The following is a 22,223-nucleotide window of genomic DNA, read 5'->3' on the forward strand; positions in this document are numbered from 1 at the left end:
AAAAAAGTACTTAGAATAAACAGTGTGCAGTCCATTGAATTGGGCAAGCATCCAAAAAATGTGAGATAATATTGTGATTATTAAATGGACACAAATATCACACTGTTTTATGTGCTAGAGATAAAACACAGTTGGGTTCTGAGCATCCTAGCAGCCAAAGCAAAGAGGAAAACTGAATTTCAAGATTCACATGAATACAGAGAGGGATAAATGCTTCAGAAGAAACACCTCCTCTGGTCCTGAGATCTGAGAGAAGCAATTCCAGGGTCTTTATAAAGAAGTCATTTGTGATATAGCAAACTATATTCTAGAATAGAAATGAACATAGATTGAGAATCTGATACATGCTGGGCATTTTACTAAGAAAGACATTTATATACATTATCTCGTGTAATATTCAAAATGATCCTCTGAGGTAGGTCCGTGCCTATTTTACAGAAAATGGACTGAGATTTAAGCACATAGCTAGGTAGGGGCAGAGGCAGGTTTAGAATCCAGGCCGTCAGCCTCCAGGGCCTATGCCTTTGACCACTGTTTCCACTGTAAGCACCATGCTGAGTTTCTGACGGATGCCGATTTCTTTAAAGTTCTTCGGTGCAAACTAATGGCATAACACCAAACCACAATTCAGTATGTGGGGTAGCTGCTAATGGATCTGCCCGGTTCGAGGATAAGCTTTAGAATATAGAGGGGAAGGGATGGACATCTCCTTTTGGTTGTCCTTCAAGAAAACCAGGTTTTACATAAAAATTTGAAAAAAAGAGTGTTTGAGAATGTAATCTTCCAGAACCTACAAATCAAATGTTCTGTATACCAAATGCAGGCAGAATGATAGACCTCAGTGATCAGCTAGGCATTAAATGTTTACATAATTATTTTTAAAGACTCATTAGAAATCAAAACAACATCATCATGAAATAATAGAAAATATGTAGCATATTGGCCTCTGCCCTCTGGTCCTGGCACAGAGCTCATAAAATTCTTCTGATTTCCTAAGTGACAAGAGCACCAGGAGCATTTTTGTTCTAATGTTTGGTCTTTGGTGCTGGTTCCTGACACGGAGCTCCTCAGTCCTTTGGGATTTCCTGTGTGATAGCAGGGTCTTTCTTTCATCCTGCAATGACTCTTGGTAGGCCCCAGGTGGGGCTGGTCACCAGAAACACCAAGCCATAATTACAAGCTTGAAATTTTCACACACCCCCCTCCATTCTCCAAAGAGGAGAAGAAGGTCTGGAAATGGATTTAGTGATTGATTATGACTACATCATGATGTCTGCATAAAAATCCCAAAACTACAAGGTTCCGAGAGCTCGTGGGTTGGTGAACATGAGAAGGTCCCAGGATGGTGGGGGGCTTGGGAAAGGGGCCCAGTGCACGCCTTTCCCACAGTGCACCATGCACGTCTTCCATGTGACTGTCCATCTGTATTCTTCATTATATGCTGGTATAATAAGCCAGTAACCACTAAGTAAAATGTCTTCCTGATTTCTGTAAATTGCTTTAGAAAATTAATTGAACCCAAGGAGGGAATTGTGGGCATTTCCAATTTGTAGCCAACTGGTCAGAAGCTCAGGTAACAACCGGGACTTGTGATTGGCATCTGCAGTGGGGGCGGGGAGCAGTCTTGTATAACTGATCCCTTACCCACGGGATTCGACGCTGTCTTCAGGTAAATAGTGTCAGAATTTGGTTAAACTGCAGAATACGTAGTTTGTGTCACAAAATTGCTTGCTGAGGGAAAAGCAAAACAAAACATCATCTGTTGTCAGAAGTGTTCTGAGTATGATAATAGTGTGGGAACAAAGGAGGAACACAAAGGAAGAAGACTGGGTTTTACCTACATAATCTTACATGTAATAATGATAACTAATATTCATTGACCGGTAAACATCAACTAGGCACTCTTCTGTGTAAATATGACTATTTATAAAGACCAAATGAATATAAATTCATGTGAATATTCATTTGGTCCTCATAAAAATTCCAGGAAATAAGTGATTATTAGTGTCCTAATTTTACAAATGAGGAAACCGAGGTATAGAGAGGTTACGCAGCTTGCCCAAGATCATTCTGCTGGCAAGTGATAGCTAGTATATGAACCCCGCTATTCTGGCTCTAAAACCCAACTTAGTAACCCCTGAACCATGCCTGCCAATACAGCCATAGCAGAAATCTGGGCTAACTCCGCTGAATCTTTTTCATTCAGCACACTTGGGGACATGGTCCTTGACCTCAAGGTGTACATCGTCTAATGTACATAGTCTCAAGTTGTACAGAGTCTATTCTGTTTACAAAGATGTAAACAGATAATGATAATACAATGTGCTAGGAGTTGCAATAGTGGCACATTTGCTGGAGCTTCTGTGTTTGTAGGAGCAGTGGAGTTGGGGTGTGGGGGGGAAACAAGGAATCTAGAGGGCAGGAGATACGGGCTCTTCCCTCTAACAGTAGGGAGAGATTGGCCTTGATCCGGCCCCACTTTCTTAACTGGTTTCCCGTTGATTTGGGTTCCGAATTTAAGAACAAAAACTGCTCAAGGTGCATGAAGTAGCTAAACCATCCAACCTATTTTATAAATTGCAAGCAATTTACATATTGTTTTGGTGCTGAAACCAATGCTACGGTATTTTAGATTTTTTTCTTCCAATTCTGCAAAGTAAAAACAATATGATAATTTTCATATGCAAGTATCTTTCTCTGATTTTTGTCATTCTAGAAGAGGTGACAGAGTAAAAAAAATCACGTTTAACTTTTTTCTGACCAACCATAAGCAAAATAAGCTAAATCTTGTGGAATGTAACCAACCTTTCATACTTTTAAGAGTCGTCTCCTTTGTTCCAACAGTGGCTGCCTCTTTCTTTTGTTCCTCGGAGTCTCTGTGGATAAAAGATTCATCCACAGCCCACAAAACCAGATCACGCAAGGAAAGGATGGCAGCCCCATCTTTGGTATACACTTTGGAGGCTGCTTGGGCCAGACCAAGCTGCTCCGTGCATTCTGTGAGAAGCTACGTGACGCAGATGGGAAGGAACAGAAAGGAGATTGTGAGAGAACTGGGGATTTCATGAAGAGCTTATTATTTTAGAAAGCTGAGAAAAGCCTTTCACTCATGAAAATAGAAAGCTGAATAACTACCAATTTGATCTTTAATTAGAGACAATTTTTGATTTGATTGTTCTACCTAATCTCACAATGTGAATCCAGTCCAGCTGTGAAAAGTCTGAGCTCCAAAAATTTTAAACAGTAGCTGATGCATGTTAATATATTTTACCAGGAGAGTATTTCCTGAAAACTGTTCAACCTCGAAATCCACTTTCAATTTTGTTGCCTAAGAAGGTAGAAAATAGTTGTAATCATCTTGATAAACTGCTTTAAAAAGAGTGAATAATTGACTTTCAAACCAAAAGCTGACACATATTAGTACTGCCTTTTTTCAGATGGGAAAGCAGGCTACTAGAATAATTTGCCAACAAAAGCCAGCTGTGGACCTCAGGATGAATCTTGGAGTTGCTAACTTCTGTAGTTTGCTTATTTCATTAAAGAACAATATCTTTTCTTTTTATTTCTTTTTTCATTTTTCTGAAGCTGGAAACAGGGAGCGACAGTCAGACAGACTCTAGCATGCGCCCGACCGGGATCCACCCGGCACGCCCACCAGGGGCAACGCTCTGCCCACCAGGGGGTGATGCTCTGCCCCTCCGGGGAGTCGCCATGTTGCAACCAGAGCCACTCTAGCGCCTGAGGCAGAGGCCAAGGAGCCATCCCCAGCGCCTGGGCCATCTTTGCTCCAATGGAGCCTTTGCTGCGGGAGGGGAAGAGAGAGACAGAGAGGAAAGCGCGGCGGAGGGGTGGAGAAGCAAATGGGCGCTTCTCCTGTGTGCCCTGGCCGGGAATCTAACCCGGGTCCTCTGCACGCTAGGCTGACACTCTACCGCTGAGCCAACCGGCCAGGGCTAAGAACAATATCTTAATATTAGAAATCTATTTATATTTTACCAAAGAGGTGAGCTAGCAGTATGTGTGAAGTCTCCAGGGTAACTCATTATTACCTCATTAAGGGTATTGGCACAATAATCACCAAACAATAGAAGGACAACGCAGGGTTTGGGTCTTTGGGGCTCTCTCCCATCCCTGCGACTATAGGGAATAGCCTACAAAACAGGAACCACACGACCCTCTTAGCACAACTCCAGCTTCTCCAACTTGAAAATCAAATAAAACATCCTCTCCACATATAAGTGCTCAGATCCTCCAGTGTTAAATGAGATGGCATCTCCTAAAATATTCAGATGACATATGACTTGACGTTGGAATGGGAAGGAAGGCAAAGAAAGCATTCTGTCTATCACAAAAGCAAGGAGAATTTTGGTAGGTGTTGTTTTCCTAAGAGCAACGCTCTTAGGAATCTGCTTTGGAGCCAACCTCAAAACCATTTTCTGTTTTCTTATGGTCCTAAGACCACATCCAAAGAAATAAAATCAAAGAGAATATCTTTAAGAAAACGGGGATCTTGATTCTATCAGAGTAAACTGGTGAAACTGGCCTGGGACACTTTCCCCTCAATCCCACTGCCCTTTTTATTGTCAGAAGAATCGCCACTATCGTTACCTCTGAGAGTGCAAGAAGCATTTAAGTGATGACCGCTTACTATGGGGAATGTCTTGGCCACAATTAACTTCCCATTTCGGTATCCATCTCCATTTTTGTGTGCAATTATTTTCACTGCTTTCTGGTGTGTCCCTGCCACACCACTATGAGATAGAACTTGTGTGCAGGTCTCCAGCCGTAAAGATAATAGATGTTCTTCATAATAACTTAGAGTTTTCTCAGCCTCATAAGAAGATAAATCAGTCTGATTTAAAAAAATAAATCATAGGTCTACTCAAGATTTTTTTTTCCGTGTTGTTATTCTGGTATACTTCAGCCTCTCAATTTGATAAGTCTATACATGGGACATCTAAAGTTTGAAAAGCTCACTTCAACATGCTCTGGGTATCGGATGCTGTAGTGGGAAGGAATACGGGTCAGAACTCAGTGCTCTTCCCAGCCTGTCACTGAGTCTCTGGGTGAGTTGGGGCCTTGGACTGTGTTTCTGGCATTCTCCTGTGACAGGGGAGGGGGGAGGAAGTCAGGGCAGAGAGAAGCTGGGGTCGGAGCGCAGGGACAGGAGCAGTACAGCTGTTCTCTTCATCTTTAACGTTAGGGTGACGCCCTCCGCTGGTGGCAGAGTTGACGAGCACGGAGGGGAATGAGTATACACGTCGTCTTCACCACACGGTAAGGAGGGTGAACGCACAGCTACCTTTCCCTTTCCGGCCCCGAGGATGCTGCTCCAGGGACTGGTGCTGCCTGAGCTGCCATGACATTGAGCGTTCTTTCCAACCCGCTCGCCTCCACCTGCTAAACACGCCCTACACCACTATCGCTAAAGCGAGGCAGATGCCTCAGACTTGCCCAGAGGACTGGCTTCCTTTCTCCCTCAGAGTTACTGTCTCAGCTGATGTATACTGTAACTGTTACTACCCCCTCCCCTCCCCCCTCTCCCCTGTAACATGTACCAGTTTAGGGGAGGAGGGAGAGCGATCTGGGAAGGGGTGGGCGGGCCCTGATGAGTATGGCGGGCTGAAGGCTGCCCACCCCGGAGCGGTCACTCCTCTTTATACAGGTGTGTAAGTTCCCCTTAGTTCTCACTTCTAAACTTAAAAAAAAAAAAAAAAAAAAAAGGATTTTTTAAATGGTGCCAGTTTAATTTAAGATCAGAGGGAAGCGACTGAAATTATTTTTTCTCCATAAACTATAAACAATAATAGACATGGATGAGTGGATTTTGGCACCCCAACCTGAAGGGTCATTGACAACAACATGTCAAACTCTCCCTGAAATGCTCCATATTACTAAAAAGGAGTTTACCCTGTGGATATAAGCAAAGCAAAGCAAAATAACAACAACAAAAAAAACATGCCCTACTAAGTAAAGATTTGAAGTTATACTTCCTCATCTAAGAGCAACACAGGGAGCAGTGGAAGGTGTCAGGAGATGATTAAAGCCGCAGAAGTGCCCAATTAACTTCAAAGAGTGTATCGAACTATTAATAGACAATGTATTTTAAATTACAGTGGGAAAAAGGAAATCAATGCAGGTGAAATGGTAAAGGTGCATCAGTGGAAGATGAATGGGATGAGTGGAGATGAACTTGAATGCAAGACAGATAATAAATGCATCGAAGTTTCCAAAGTGTATTATCAGAGCTCAGCTCATTACACACCTCGGCCACGTTGATGACCTTGAACGGCCCTCGTGAGAAGGGCTTCCGGGTCTGGGAGGCTGAGGCACAGCAGAACGGCTGCCTTGGAAGCAGCTGTGTCAGCCCCCTCTCTGCGGGCGTGGACTGTCCACACGCCAAGCACAGCATCTTTCTCTTCTTGCCAGCCGGCGAGAGATAACAATATCCCTACAAAGAGGGGCAAAGATGCTTTTACATAGGTACATCTTGGTTTTAAGAGCATGCTTGTAGAACACTTTACAATACAAATAAAGTATCTTTATAATCCCAAATGCTAAATTTGACATCTCAACATGAATGCATTATTTTGCTCCCTAATAATTTTCTTTCTGGAGCCCAGAAAGAAAAGTAGCCATCCAGTGTACAAGGATCATGTGAAAAAGACATAGGAGCCAACATGTAGGGCCTCCAATGGCTGAAAATGGGACACTTTGGAAGCAATAAAAAGAATGATAACCAAAACACTCAGAATATGTTAGAATATATAAAAATCCCATGTATTCATAATGATGCTAAACATATAAGTAAAAACAATAAAAAATAATAATAAATAAAACCACTATTTATGGGAGTCCATTGGAAGTAAACAAGCACCAATTTTTAACTGAAATTTGGCCATTAGAAAATGTGGCAGACTATTTGCAAAGGTGGCCACAATAAAACTATCCCATCCTTGTTTTCATGCCCTTTTGGCATGTGACTTTGCTGCTCCTCCAATCAGTCCTTGAATCTGGGCAAAGCCATGTGACTTGCTAGGCCACTGTAGCATTAGCACGTGTGATGTAAGCAGGCGCGGAAGAAGTGCTTGCCCATCGAAGCTTGGTATTTTTTGGCTGCAATTGGAACCCTGAGACCACACATGAACACACTTGAGTTAGCGTGCCCGAGAAATCTTCAGGAGAACCAGGCCCCAAGCTAACAGCCTGCCAAGCACCAGACATGTGAGGAAGGACATCTTTGACCATCCAGTCCTCTCAGAACTACCAGACTACTGAAATACCACCAGATGATGATTGCTGCATAAATGACCAGCAGAACTGCCCAGTTAAGTCCTGCCCCGAGTTTCTGACCCACAGAGCAAATAACGGTTGCTGGTTTAAGCCACTAAGTTTTTAAGTGATTTGTTATAGCACAATAGATAAATGAGACAGAACAAATTAAGCACTTATCCTACCATTCTTACAAATCATATTTTTGGGTACTCACATACATGATTGAAAAGATATGGTTTCTTACATTAAAAGATCAGCTAATAAATGTGGGGGAAACTATAACATTCAACAAAACTGACCCTTTTGAAACTCCTAATGAAATAATATATTTAGGCAAAAAATCACCAAAGGGTGACAGACATTAGAAAAAAATCACAGGGAAATTTTTACTTTTTTTAATTTATTTTTTATTGATTTAAGAGAGAGAGAAAGAAACATTAATTTGTAGTTCCACTTATTTATGAGGCCACTGGTTGATTCTTGCATGAGCCCTGACCAGGGATTGAACCCACACCTTGTTCATTGTATTAGGATGATACTCCAACCAACTGAGATGCCTGGCCAGGGCCACTGGGAAATTTTAAAATGTGGGATTAGATTGCAATCACCTGAACCCACTGATAATTGTCACCACTAAAAACAGGAAATCCAGACTTGTATGCCTATATGAATGACAAATGTGAAAAATGCCATAAAACTTAAAAGATTCTTTCCAAAACAAAAAACAAAGAAAACCTGAGCATAAATCTAATTACAAATGTAGAGCTCAATTTATTTTACTGGAACTAGATAGGCTAGAGAAACAAGTTAAATATGCCACAAGAAGGAGACAGGTAAATAAATCCAAACAGAGCATTTTATAGGACAAAGGACCCAGATTCTGCAACTAAACATCACAAAGGGACCTTGTTTAAATCCTGACTCTTACCAACCATGAGGAGAATTTTTTAGGAGAAACTTGGAAACATAATTAAGGACAGGGCATTTGGAGAATTATTCTTCATTTTGTTAGCTGTGATAATGGCATAATGATTATTCAAGAAAATGTTCAAATTTTTCAGAGGTGCATGTGTAAGTTTGAGATGAAAAGATACCATGTCTGGGACTTTGTAAATGTTTCCAAACCTTGATAATAGTTGAATTTTGATGAGAGGTATATGAGAATTCATTTTACTAGTCTCTCCACTTTTGAATAATAAAATTTTAAAGTACTTTCATATAGACTCTTTAATTGGCTTTGTTCTTCACAAGGCTAAAAGTTAAGTACAGAGTTAATATCACCATTCTCCATTTACATAAGAGAAAACAAAAGTGCAGAGATTTATCCAAGGATACCAGAGTAGCACTGAACTGAAATATAAATCTGACTCCTGATTCCAAGCTCTTGGGTGTTTTGCCTTTTCCATTTGGTTCAACTCCTCCGTTTAAGTACACAGAGCCACCTCAATTCAAACTCAACATTCAGACGGTACTTTCGAAGTGGTGATTCTCAAATTTCACTATGGATTTCTCGACATGCACATCTGATTTCCATTTTTCTTTAAGTTACTGGAAGGCAGAAAATTAAATAGCCTCTCTCAGATGAAGTTGAATGCATATTACATGCAGAATCATTTAGATAGAAAAGCATGGGGTTTGTAATAAATTATGTGCCAATTCATTTATTAGCTGGGGTATTTCTATAAAGCGACACTTCTCCTCATCCAATATTTTGTTATCCTAAGGTACAGTTCATAAAAAAAAGAAAAGAAATGCTTGATTCTTTATTTCCCACTTTCAAAGTAATGAATTGGTTTCATAGCATCATTTAATTGGAATCAATAAGTAGTTGTTGCTGTTGTTTAATATCAGTATGAACATATGGATTTAAACATATATGATGTATGTCAATCCACTATTCTCATTAGCATGTTGATGCATAATTGGATTCATCTTTGGATAGTGGGAACCTTGTTAAGTTGACTTGATTCATTTTAAGATAACCTCACTAGTCTGACAGCGCACCTGCTCACAGGTTTGAGTTCACGAAGTAGAAAGAGGCACAGGGGACAGCACTGTCAAAACCAGAGAGACACAGACTGTAGTGGCACAGCTGGACATCTCTTAGAGAGGTAGAGAATGATGAGTGAAGAAGCAGTTCAGAGATGTCTAAAGAGCAGAGGAAAGAGGGTCTTGATGGAGAAGGGTCTTATTGGTGCTTTATGAGATTTCAAGCATGCCAGTGGTCATCAACAACAGCAAGGTGGCTGGACTCACAATATCCCAGGTATGTGTAAAGTATGGTGCAAATAATTCTTGACTAACAAAACATGAAGGACCAAACTTGTGAAATAATTTTCTTCACAAATTAGAATATATGTATGCTTAGGCCTAGGCTTGCTATAATGTAATAGAGTTAAAGTCACACTCATTTGCATGTGAGTATGCTTTCTGGAGTGGAATGGCATCTAGTGTGGCAGGCACACCTGTGGGAGGGTAGCATGTATGGCTGTCCTCCCTTGTGCATGTTTTGGTGAACTGATGATGAACCTTAAACCCAAGATGGGGCTGGTGATAGCGAGCCACTGATACAATATTAAGTAGAGAATAATATCACTATCCCTTCATTCTGTCTTAACCAGAATCCTAGAGCCCATGTGGTTTAATTCACAAGTCAGAGCTCAATTTGTGTGAGTATAGGTTTTCTAGAAATATAATTTCTTGCTTTATTAAACTATGCCATTTCCCCCTTTTTTCTTTTCTTTTCTTTTTTTCTTTTTTAATTTTTTTGTATTTTTCCAAAGTGAGAAGCAGAGGGAAGGCAGACAAAGAGACTCCCGCATGCACCCGACCGGCATCCCCCCCTTCCAGGCATGCCCACCAGGGGGCGATGCTTGGCCCCTCTGGGGCATTGCTCCACTGCAATCTAAGCCACTCTAGTGCCTGAGGCGGAGGCCATGGAGCCATCCTCAGCACCTGGGCCAACTTTGCTCCAATAGAGTCTTGGCTGAGGGAGCAGAAGAGAGAGATAGAGAGAAAGGAAGCAGCGGGGGGGGGAGGAAGGGTGAAAAAGTAGATGGGCGCTTCTCCTGTGTGCCCTGGTTGGGAATAGAACCTGGAACTTCCACACACCAGGCCGACACTCTACCACTGAGCCAACTGGTCAGGGTCCCCCCTTTTTTCTCTTATCCTCAGTAGGAATGAACCACTTACTGGCTGATCAATGCTTTCTTTTCTCATCACAGAAGAGGTACAAATTCCAGCATAATTCGCTGCTGTGACTTCCTTATCCAGTGCAGTGCTATGAAAGGCCACAAGAGCTTTCATGTTTTCAACATAATTCCACTTTTGGTTGGAAGTCCCATTGTTATAAGGCTTATATTTCTGGGGGAAAAAAAGAGAGACAAAATCTGGAATCAAATGAGAGTTTATGACTCAGTTATAGCAGTCATAGTTTTCATTACATAAATTCAGAGAGTACAGAGAATTACTCATAATTCTACTATGTAGTAATAACTACTTACTTGATTATTATATAATTATATATTTGACATTTGATCATTATAGACAGTCCTTTTATATTTATAAATATGCATTATTTACAAAAATAGAATCACAAAATATATACAATTTGTAACTGCATTACTTTTGGGTTTGGTTTTGTTTTTACTTAACAAAATTCTGTGAATCTATTTTGGAACACTTTGTTAAAGAATATATACTATTCGATATATATACTATTAGGAATATTTTACCACTCTCCAAAAATTAAAAATGTAAATTCTGAAATTTTCCTGACTATAAGCAAAAAGCAATGAAGACTGACACAGACAAATCTTTGTGTATGTCTATAACTTCTTTAGAATAAACTCCTCAAGTAGAATTACCAATAAAAAAACACAATCATTTTTAAATATAATGATATATCATATAAAGCTTTATCATATCCAGATACTTTTTAGAAAGGTTCTTTTCATTTACACTTCCACCAATAATGTATGAAATGGACCTGACCTGTGGTGGCGCAGTGGATAAAGCATCGACCTGCAAATGCTGAGGTTGCCAGTTCGAAACCCTGGGCTTGCCTGGTCAAGGCACATATGGGAGTTGATGCTTCCAGCTCCTCCCCACCTTCTCTCTCTCTCTCTCTTTCTCCTCTCTCTCTCCCTCTCTAAGGGAGCTTACAGTCTCTTTCTTTCTTTCTTTCTCTCTCTAAAAAAAAAAAGAGTAAAAAAAAAAAAAGAAATGGCATGTTTCCCTCTGCCCAAATAGCATCAGTTTAGTAAATGGAAAGTAATATCTTGTTGATATTACTTAAATTTAATATTTGTTGATATTTTAACTTAAATTTCAATAGTTATCAAGGAGGATTCTTATAAAATGTGAATACACTTAGTTTAGATGTGATAGAAACAGCAAATTTATTCAAGTTCTATAACTTGGCTCAAGCATAAGTAAAGAAATGAGTAGTTTCAATTTAAGAGACTTTAAACCAATAGATTAGTTCCAACTAAATATATCATGACACCTGAAGGAACTTTATAATGAATAACACTTACATTACCAAGGAGAGACTGATAGTAGAGAGGAAAATAAATGAGCCTTAAGAATTGATTTAATAGGTCAGACAATAGACCATCCCTCAGAGGAATGAGAACATGGACTATATTTCAAGGAACAGGGAGGGGGCCTGATAGCATTAACCTAACATGCCTCATTTTTATTAATTTACATGAACTTTAATATTTTCTCACTAACTGATCGCTTCAAGAAATAAATATGAAACACCGGCAACAAAAAAAATAATCTTGAAAGGTAGTTCAAATTACCTTGGGATCAAACTCATTTCCTATAAATTGGGAACCTTAAGGGAAAACATCCATATCTATAATTTTATGAAACTGCATGAGGTTTTTATCTCGCTACCTAAGACACCCCTGACAGGGAAGAATGTGATGTTATACTTTGTCTCCCAAAACAAATTTTAAACACGTATTTATAATCGGGATAGAAGACTCAATTAAGCTTTGATATCTGTCCAGACTGCTGGGTCCCACTTTTGGATTCGGAACCTGCTAAGCAAGTTGTCTCACTGCTATTAAAAACATGGGCTAAGAACAATGTTACTTGGAGACGATATATTCCGTTCGTCAAAGAGAGGGCAAAGATTGTGGAGGATGCCAAAAGTACAGGTGGGGCAGGGATGCGCCTAACTTCCCCTCCTCCTAACAAAAATAAAATAAAACACACAAACATGTCTTCATTTAGGAGTGTCTTTGGTTATGCGGTGAGGATGATGGACAAACATGGAAAAGGAACTGACGTATTTGTCTAAAACTCAAATGAAGCCAGACTTCTCTGGGGTTTCCAAAAATCCTTTGGCTGCTATCAGTCTTTGCAAGAGTATGTTAAAAGTGTATTTCAGATGAGAGTCTTAGAATAAACACTGTTGAGCTCCCATCCTTCAGGCAGAGCCCCTGACCATGGTGTTTCCCTCCAGTCGCCGGGTCAGAGGGAACTTGCATATGTTCTGATCAGTAAACTTAAGACATGTGTTACATCTAACAGCCACTCCACGACTGCACCCACTGCTGAGACTGGGAGCTACGTGAATGACATTGGGACCATTGCTCTCGCTTGTCGTTGGAACTGATTTAAGTAACAAGCCTAGCTCCTGACAGGCAGCAAGCCCACAATCACTATCTGTTGGATTAAACTAAATTAAGAGCTACATGAACATGCTCAATTTGAAATCTAAGCAGACTATTGTAAATATTTTAGCAGTGGCATTCGAGATGGAATTCTATGACATTCACTTTCTCTCCAACAAGGAGGCAAGGAGCTTGATTTGTATTTAATTCAATAAAGGGCTCTGATTACTCTTTGGCATATATATATATATATATATATATATATATATATATATATATCTCCTACCTGAACAATAACAGGGTAGCCACAGACTTCATTTCCCATTTTTGTCATAGACACTGCCAGCACCAGGTCTGGGTTCCGCACCAGGTGAAAGGTCCTTGGGAAAAAGGATGAGGTACATTACAAAGCAGCCTGACCGGTTCAGGGCGCCCTCTGTGCCACTCACTGGTGTGTTACTTCTTGTCTGCATACAAGCTCTGTGGCGATTGGCGTGGTCCTTTCAGCACTCTTCCTATTTCCCCAGTGCCGTGTGACGCTTTCTCAGAGAGGGCGCGGGAGGAACCCTGCAGCAGGAAGGGCCCTCCTGCTCCTCCCGGCTGGTGGGTGGCATCCGTGGTTGGCAGTGGGGCAGCCAGGGATGCTCTTTCCCAACCAGGTGCCTGGGATGCGTGGCCCCTCGGCACCTTCACAGCACTGCCCTGGCCTCGTGACCATCTGCTTGTGGCTCTCCTGACACAGAGACTGCACGCCCCAGACCTCCGCCACAGCAGCACCCCACATACATTCCAATGGGCTGCTTCCTGCCTGCCCAGCAACCAAACACCAGGACTGGCCAGCACACCAGCACACCAGCTCATCTCCTTGCTGTCCTGTGGGCTGCAACTATACGTTTTCCCGTGAGTTTTGAACTCCAGCCTTGGGGAGGGGCCCAAATCCAAGTCTGTCCTTTCATGCATACTCTCCCATAGCTTTAGAGTATCATGTAGAATTTATATGTTTTTTTAAATATAAGATAATTGCTCTTTTCTTATTGTTTAACAATTCTTTATGTTCCATTTCCCCTGTTGGGATCACTGTATAGTTTCTGTCTCCAGATTGTACCCGTTTAGTTGTTATGAGGTAGTGTGTCAGTGTGATTAAGGGCATGGATTCTGGAGCCACAGTGCTCAAGTTAGAGTCCTGGGTCCACCTTTCTGTAGTTCCTTGGTTCTGCTGAACAAGTCTGTGTCTCAGTACTCTCACCAGTAAGGTGGGAAAATGGAGCACACGTCACAGGACCGTTGTGGGAATTAAAGGAGTTAACGCACATAAAATGCATAGACTACTGTCTGTCACACAGTACTCGGCATTAGCTACTATTATTCATGGTTGTGATTTTTTAATAGATCTCCCTCAATTTTTTTTTCCTAAAGGAGCTTTCCCTAGAAGTCCAAGATAAGTGGTAAACATTTTCAAGTGATCATATATTGGAGCTAACAAAAGGCCTCCTTGGCTGAAAAACAAAATAAAAATGATTGAGCTGAAACCCTCATTCTTTTCCTCGCATCACTTAAAAGCAACAATAACCCAGATAGTCCGGGTTCTCTCTCGTCTCGATAGGAAAAGCTAGTTCGTTCCACCTGTGAGCATGGTTACATTGTAGAGGCAGTGGCATTGGTGCTATGGAAAATATCACTCCCCCTGAATGTAAAATGTAATGAGGAGGGAGAGGAGGGAAGGGGAGACGGTGGGAGCAGATCTGTTATAAAAGTAATATACTTTGCCTTTCAAGACTGAGAAAATTCCAGATATCTAATTTAAATCTCTGAACATAAAGCAATATATCCTCATTGCAAAGAATGTACAAAGGGTTGGGGAAAATCGTAAAATTATAACAGGATTTTACACATTACTCTGACTTCTACAACATCATCACTATTAATCTTACAAGGCGTCTCATCATTCCACTGCTAGTTAATGAAGTATCGTTTTAAATCTAAAGTTGGCATTCGGTTTTATCAAATGCCTCTTTAGCGCTTTGAAGGCTACCTGCGGAGGAGAGCACTTCTTCTGTGTTGCTCACCTCTACAGCCTCAGCATGCTGCATGGTTTGCACCTTGCATTCCGATTGGTAGTCAATATTATTCAAAGGAATGAATGAACATATATTTCTGCAGTGACCTACTGTGAAGCCAAGATTAGTTATGTAGCTGTCTTGGTGTTACTGCTGACTTCAGTGACTAGACTAGTCAGGGCAACCTCCCAGGCTTCTGTGCCATGCTCAGCCATCACAGAATTCGTTTTCCTTCTTTTTGTTCTTTCTTTCTTTTTTTTTTTTTTTTTTTTTTTTTTTTAGCAGTGCAATCAACTGGCGCATAGCAGGAAGGCTTACATTCTGCAGGAAGCCTGAGCCTGTAGACTTCTACATAAAATCCCTGTGTGCCGAACAACACAGTGAGAAATGACTCCTATCCCAGCAACTATCCAGCACTGTCTCACTGCCTTGTCCATTAAGCCGTGCTATGAGTGCATACCAGTCACCTAATCTCCTTGAACCTCAGTTCACCTAACTTTGGAATCAAGTGACTAAGACTAGAGGGTTTTTAATATTGCATTCAGCTCCAAATTTCGTGATGCTGTATTTCCCCTCTATAACTTTGAGTCCTGTTGAGGGGATTTTCGCCCCTTAGGATTTCTTCATACATTTTTGTATTTCCTTTTAAAGACCAAATGATTAATTCAGATTGTGCCAGAATTTAAAATGGGAGGAAGACGGCCCTGGCCCGTTGGCTCAGTGATAGAGAATCAGCCCAGCATATGGATGTCATGGGTTTGATTCCAAGCCAGGACACACAAGAGAAGCTACCATCTGCTTTTCTCTTCCTCCCTTTCTCCTTTCTCTCACTCTTTTCCTGTCATACCCAGTGGCTTGATTGATATGAGCGTTGGCCCAGGGCACTGAGGATGGCTTGGTTGGTACAAGCATCAGCCTCAGGCACTAAAATTAGTTCACTTGATTCAGCATTAGCCCTAGATAGGGGTTGCCAAGTGGATCCCAGTTGGGGCACATGAAGGAGTCTGTCTCACTACCTCCCCTCCTCTCACTTGGAAAAAGAAAAAAGGAAAAAAAATGGGAACAAGAAGACAGATTATCTCAAAGGTTGATCTGGGGCTTCTGTGGGGCTGGAAATCAAATGAGTGTGTCTTTGGCAATTTCCTACAGCCTGTTGGTATCCCCTCATTCATTTCTTGCCCTTTCAACCAGCTGCTGTTTTATCCCAGGCAGGCCTGAATGGAAGGACTAAAGGTAGACAATTTTGGCCCAGTGATAGCCATTAGTGCCTCCCATGATACACTCTCGTTACGGCAGTGAACTACTCTGCCTACACTCTATTAACACACATTCTGAATGGGCAGCTGCTCCCAAACATAGATTTACTGCCTGGGCAGAACAAGGGGATCAAAGGACTGTGGTTCCCATAAATGAATTTTCTGCAATCTCTGCTACATAGTGCAATCCAAGGTTCTGCAGGTCTCACCAGTAAATCAGAACAAGTGGGTCTCAATATCTAATTATGGGTAAGAAAACAAAGCAAAATGCCAAGGGCAAATGTGGGAGAAGGCTCAGGATTACTGGCACCATGCAGACACATTTCTGCAATAGGGCAGATATTCTTCTGAATTGTGCCCACAACTAATCACCAAAACTTCTGTCCAAGAGTTTGTGGGAGTCTCTAGATGGTGACCCATGTGCTCAGGAGCAAATCCTGCCCCCCCCCCCTGCCATCTATTCTTTGCAGACTCTGAAGTTTCTGACCAGAGATCAATCAATACCATCGTCTCCCACCATCTGTTCCTCCCTTCTATGGCTTGACATGGGGAGGCCTCAGGACAGCAATGTTGCAGAGCGTTTTGGAAAGTGGAAAGAGATTGGAAGAGACCGTTCTCCACTTTTATGCTACACATGGTTAGATATTTTCCCAAAGCAGCGCTGGTCAGAGTCCAACGTTTCAGAGTTTTAGGCAAACTTCTTTTTCCTCCTGCTTTCTCCCCAGCCCTCCAAACGAAACCAGTGACGGACACTCAGGAGGACCCAGAAATGGCCTTCTCTTCCCATGAACAGTGTTTCTGAGTTAAACCCACCATGCTAGGCTCTCTCCTGACTTGGGATCATTTCTCTCATTCTATGGATGTTCACCCCCATTCACCAGCACGCCTGAGTTCCAACTGAGGCTTAAGCGGGACCTCTGCTACGACACAGAAAGCTGGGGCGATGAGATGCACCGCTCACTTCTAGACACGTAGTGATGGGATAGCACTAGCTCTGTGCGGGCAGGGATACTTCTCTGTTTTGCTCTTTGCTGAAGTGCCAACACCTAAAACACTGCCCGTAATCATTCTTTACAGCTGAATGAATGCGTTCTGGTTCCACCATAGCAAGCCATTCGCAGGGACAAAAGTCTGCTTCCTAGCTCTGCACTGCACAGACAGCTTAGCTAGGCTGGGATGAATGAGGCCAAGGAACACCTCACCAGAGCCGTCTACGTTGGCTTCTCAGCCTTCTCTAAAACAAGCCCAGCAAGAATCCCTTGCTGGCAGCTCTGCTCACCTCAGACAGGGAGCAGATTAAGGCGAGCTCCCTTCCCGCCATGCTGGGCCCACTGCTGCAGCCGGATGAGGCTTAAGCCATCTTTCTCAGAGCAGCGATTCCTAAGCCTTTTGTATTGCGCACCTTCTGAGAATCCAAAGAAAATCACAGCTCCTTTCCAGGAAGATAAAAAAAAAGTACTGCAGAAATACACAAACACAAATTTTATACAGCATTTCAAAAGATTGAAGAGGTCCCTGGAGACCCACCATGGAGCACTAATGGTCGAATCTGAAGCAAACCAATCTAAAAACCAAGGAGTTATTTTCTTTCTTGTTAAGGAAATGTTCAAACATGCACAAAAAAACAGGGAGAAATGTTGAAGAAACCACCATGGACCCAACAGCTATCAACATTCTGCTATTCTTGTTTCATCCATTCCCCTCCCAAATTTAAACATTTTGCTTTTGCTAGAATATTTTAAGGCAAATCTGAGAGAGCTCTTGATTTTATCTGTACATACTACAAGATATATATCCAAGTGATGAGGACTTTTCTTTTCTTTTTTTATTCAACATAACCATTAAACCACCGTAAGACGCAATAAAATTAACAAGACTTCCTTCATATTATCTGGTACCCAGATTGTTTTAAATCTCCTCTGATTGTCTGAGAAATAACCGTTTGACAGTGGCTGGCTTGAATCCAGATCCAAGCAAGGGCCACCCATTGGGTTGGGTTGCTACCTTTGTAAAGGTAAGAATTTGTTCTCCATGTGAGTAGAAGTCCTATGAGCTGGTTATTTGATACAAAGGGGTGGGGCATGCTGTAGGGAGAGCAGGAGATTGAGTTATGAAAAGCAAATTAAAAAAAAATCTTTTAGAGTTTTCATTTGATCCCTTCAAATCATAAAGATAAAATTAGATGACAGTCCAGTATTCTCTTGACCTCAAGGGCCAGTGAAAACTATGAACCCAGTGGGTCAGATTTTACATTTCTTATCTGAAACAAACTGCATAAATTGTGCATAGGCGGCTAGCCTTTACACATCACTTTCTTTCTTTTCCTTGAGTAGGACAGAAACTTATTGGCTATGTTAAATAGAGAATCCAAAGTCATCAAATATACAGCAGCCAGCGCTGTGGGCGAATCTCTTAGGCTCCCCTTCACTTTTTGATATATTAACCCCCAAATATAATGTGTTCACCTGCTGCCTTCCTTGTGTATCCAGCATTGATGACTGTCACTGGCTTTTTTCTCCACCCAAACCACCTCCATGCCTGAACGCAGGTTGGGATCCTGCACCCCCAAGACTAGCTGAGGAACAGCAAGGCTTATAATTCAAACTGCTGTATTCAAACTGCTGGTGGCAAAGCTTCTGCAATCTGCTCTGCTTTGGCGAATGGCTGAGATAAAGAAAATCCCATTAGGTGCAGGAAAATGTCCCGTGCCCTCGATGAACTGGAGGTCGCCTGTCCTGCTGGCAGGAGACCCGCTGTGAACCAGACTCACTATAAACGGTGAGGCAGTGTCCTCGGGGCAGCGGCAATGCTACGTGCACTGCCAAGCTCACGTACAATGCAGAATTCTGAGTTTACTTTGTAACAGAAGTAAATGTCTAGCCAAGAGAATGTGAGGAACTCATCAGCAAAGAAAAAAAGATGTTCAAAGAGGTAAAAGAAGTTAGAAAAGAGAGGGCATGCAGAATCAAAACCGAGAGACACAAAGGAGTTTTGTTTAAACCACGATTGTTTCTATCCTCCATCTACAGAATCCCTGGCAAAGAGAACATAATTCTCCAAGTTTTTAAATTGTCCGTAACAACTCATACTCATAACAACTCAATAGCGCAAAAGGAAATAATTATAATAAGTTAAAGAAATATCTTACTAAGGATTTTAAGGGATTAAGCAAACTTATTAAACATGCTAAACATCACCCTGCATTGATAATTAAATTAATTTATAAACATCTATTAAGTCCCCACTATATGCAGAGACTTATGCTAACTATTGAAGTACCCAAACTGTTTAATACATATAAGCTGCTGTGGCGTTAAGCAAATGTCTAAAGATTATAGAAAAACACAAAGTGCTATAGATTCTTGTCATTTCACTGGATATTGATCAGAAAAAAATTTTTAAAGAAAAAATTGCATTTTCCCAGGACATTTACATATTTATTTATACATTCATTCACACATTTATTCAACAAACATATAAGCTCAGTGCTAAGCTCTTAGGAGGCAAAGATGGGTGTATTAACAGAAAAGACACACCAGTGAACAAAAATTTTAATTACATGGATAAAGTAAGAAGGACCTGCCCATCCATGCTTGCAAATAATTTAGTCAAAAACACCAGAAAGACAAAAATATGTATGATGATGTGTAAATAGTAGCTAACAGTAATGCAAACATTTAGGAATATTTTTGCCCCAAAGTGAGGAAACCTAAGGCTAGCTAGAATCTCTAACAGGAATTCACTGAAACTTTGTAGTTCCTCTGCGGTTCCACATTTTTAGAGAGCTCTTCCTCCATTTCCTTTGGAAAACTGTCGTCCTCATTAAAGTTATGAGAAGTTTCCTGCCAGGCATACTTGAGAAATGTGTGACAAGCCTTCATTCGGAGATGGGCTCTTGCATGTGAATCTCTATCAAGGTTCAGAAACAAACACGTCTAAGAATTCCGATTTAGGCTCACAGAATCTTCTCTGAGGTGTAGTCTGATCACATCCTGAAGGGTACTGGCAGATATGTAAAAATCATCTTTCTGTCATGGTGCCGAACATTGCAAATCCATACCCCATTAATATATAATTTAGATCTTTTTCTATAAAGTCATAAATAAAATTCCTCGATCACAGCATAAACAGTATTCATCTTTGTTAGATTTACTCAAAAAATGGGGCCAGGTATTATATTTCAAAAGTTATAAGATGAATACTACTCAGTAGTTTTAGAAAGTCATAGCGAACCTGTAACAAGACTCCTTGTACCTGTCCCGTAAATGGGTCATATTTCTGTCTGGAACAATACAGCCTAGATTACTGGGTATCATAAAGTTTATTTATAGGACAATGTTACAGGAATCTTAACTTTTCCTCTCAATAGAGAAATCTAGGGAGACAAACAGCATTGGCACATAGGTGCCAGCTTTTGCTAGAGTAAATAGTAATCATTTGAATAACTGCCCCAGCCTCTGGCTTCTTATTAAAATGAAGTGTGGCTGGAAGCATGGCCACCATACCGATCTCAATATGTCAAGTTCCAGGCCACTGTTCAGGGCACTTTGCCTTCCGTGGGAAGATGCCACGGTAGGAGAACCGCTCCGCTGAAGGCAGGATACACACACAGGCAAAGCCGCAAGCACAGTTCAGTGCTCTCAATATGCATGTGTCTAATTCAAGGGGGAGAGGCTGTGATCACTGAGGTCTGGTGGTAATTTGATGTAACTATAAGCAATATCAAATTACCCAAATCTTCTGGAACAATTTCTGTGTTAGCGAAGCAGCCATGCACTTCTCCAATGTAACAAAAGTACAATATTACATGTGGATATGAAATTGGAGGGTAACCATGGCCTCATTCACAACTGCAGCTTCTCAAAAGAAAAGGAAAAAAAAAAAAATCTCAGGAACTGTTAAAAAAAACAACAGTGCCATCTTGTGTTGTGAATTAAAAAAAAAAACAGCTTTTTCGTGAACTCCATTTCTTTGAGGAAAATGAGAGGGGGGGGGGATCATTTTTAGTTTTAACATACCTAGCAGGGTGGAAACAATATTATTGCTCCAAATCCAGGTGTTTCATTTTCTAACTTGGAACTTATAGAAATGTGCTTGGGTTTCCAGACAAATAAAGTCAATTTTAAAACAGTCCATTTAAAATCCACATTTCTTAATTGATTCTTTAATCCATTCATTCATAAAACTAATTATTCATTTCAGTTAATTGTTTATTTAACTAGTATTTATTGGATGTCTATTATATGATAAATGCAGAGTTCTAAGTGTGAGGAAATAGTGATAAAACAGGTAAGTCATCAGGGTTCATGGAGCTTACACTCATTCTAGTGGAAAGAAGAGAGATCAGGAAATCAGTATATAAGCAAGATAAATGCCCTAAGTGGAAGAAACAGAATATTGTGCTACAATTTGGCTGGGGTGGGGTCTACTTTAGTAATGGAGTCAGAGAAGGCGCTTCTGACAGATGATATTTGAGTTGAGACCTGGACAATGGGAAGGGGTCAACCATGGGAGGATCTGGACAATGGGAAGGGGTCAGCCATGGGAGGATCTGGAGGGAGAGCATTCCGGGCAGAGAAAAGAACGTGTGGAAAGTCTGTGAAACAAGAACGTGTTTGTCTCATTTGAGGAACAGAGACGCTGGTGTGACAGGTGTGCAGTGCGTGAGGGGAAAGATAGTAGGAAAGGAAGCTTAAGAGGTGGGCAGGGTTTCCTGGGATGCAGTGAGGAAAGAGAAGTCCCCCACCCCCACCCCCACCCCACAGTGCCATGCTCGGAAAGCCCTGTCTTCCTTCCATAAAGCATCAGTGCGGAGGCTAGTGCTTTTCGAGTTCCTTTCTCACTGTGCTTCTTGGCATTTTTGCTGAAAATCTTTACTAGCTATGAAAAGGGTTCCTTCCAGAGTTACGTTCTAGTCTCCTGCTTTATGGATGCCCCTTCTTAAATGCCCAGACTTCCCAAATATGGGAAAACTGCCAAACAAACATATCAAAGAACATCTAGGG

At 41.3% G+C, this 22,223-nt stretch overlaps 1 protein-coding gene across 1 annotated transcript in view; it reads right to left on the minus strand.

Moving 5' to 3' along the window:
* DCDC1 (doublecortin domain containing 1) overlaps window positions 1-22,223 on the minus strand; it is a 433,887-nt gene that overhangs the window by 23,476 nt on the left and 388,188 nt on the right. Inside the window, 8 exon segments of the mRNA XM_066253876.1 lie at window positions 2,806-3,007; window positions 4,649-4,852; window positions 6,266-6,451; window positions 10,468-10,638; window positions 13,192-13,285; window positions 18,684-18,821; window positions 18,823-18,885; window positions 19,972-20,127. Of these exon segments, the coding sequence (XP_066109973.1) occupies window positions 2,806-3,007; window positions 4,649-4,852; window positions 6,266-6,451; window positions 10,468-10,638; window positions 13,192-13,285; window positions 18,684-18,821; window positions 18,823-18,885; window positions 19,972-20,127 (1,214 nt within the window).

The sequence above is a fragment of the Saccopteryx bilineata genome, chromosome 1 (assembly GCF_036850765.1).
Source record: "Saccopteryx bilineata isolate mSacBil1 chromosome 1, mSacBil1_pri_phased_curated, whole genome shotgun sequence".
Classification (NCBI taxonomy): Eukaryota; Metazoa; Chordata; class Mammalia; order Chiroptera; family Emballonuridae; genus Saccopteryx; species Saccopteryx bilineata.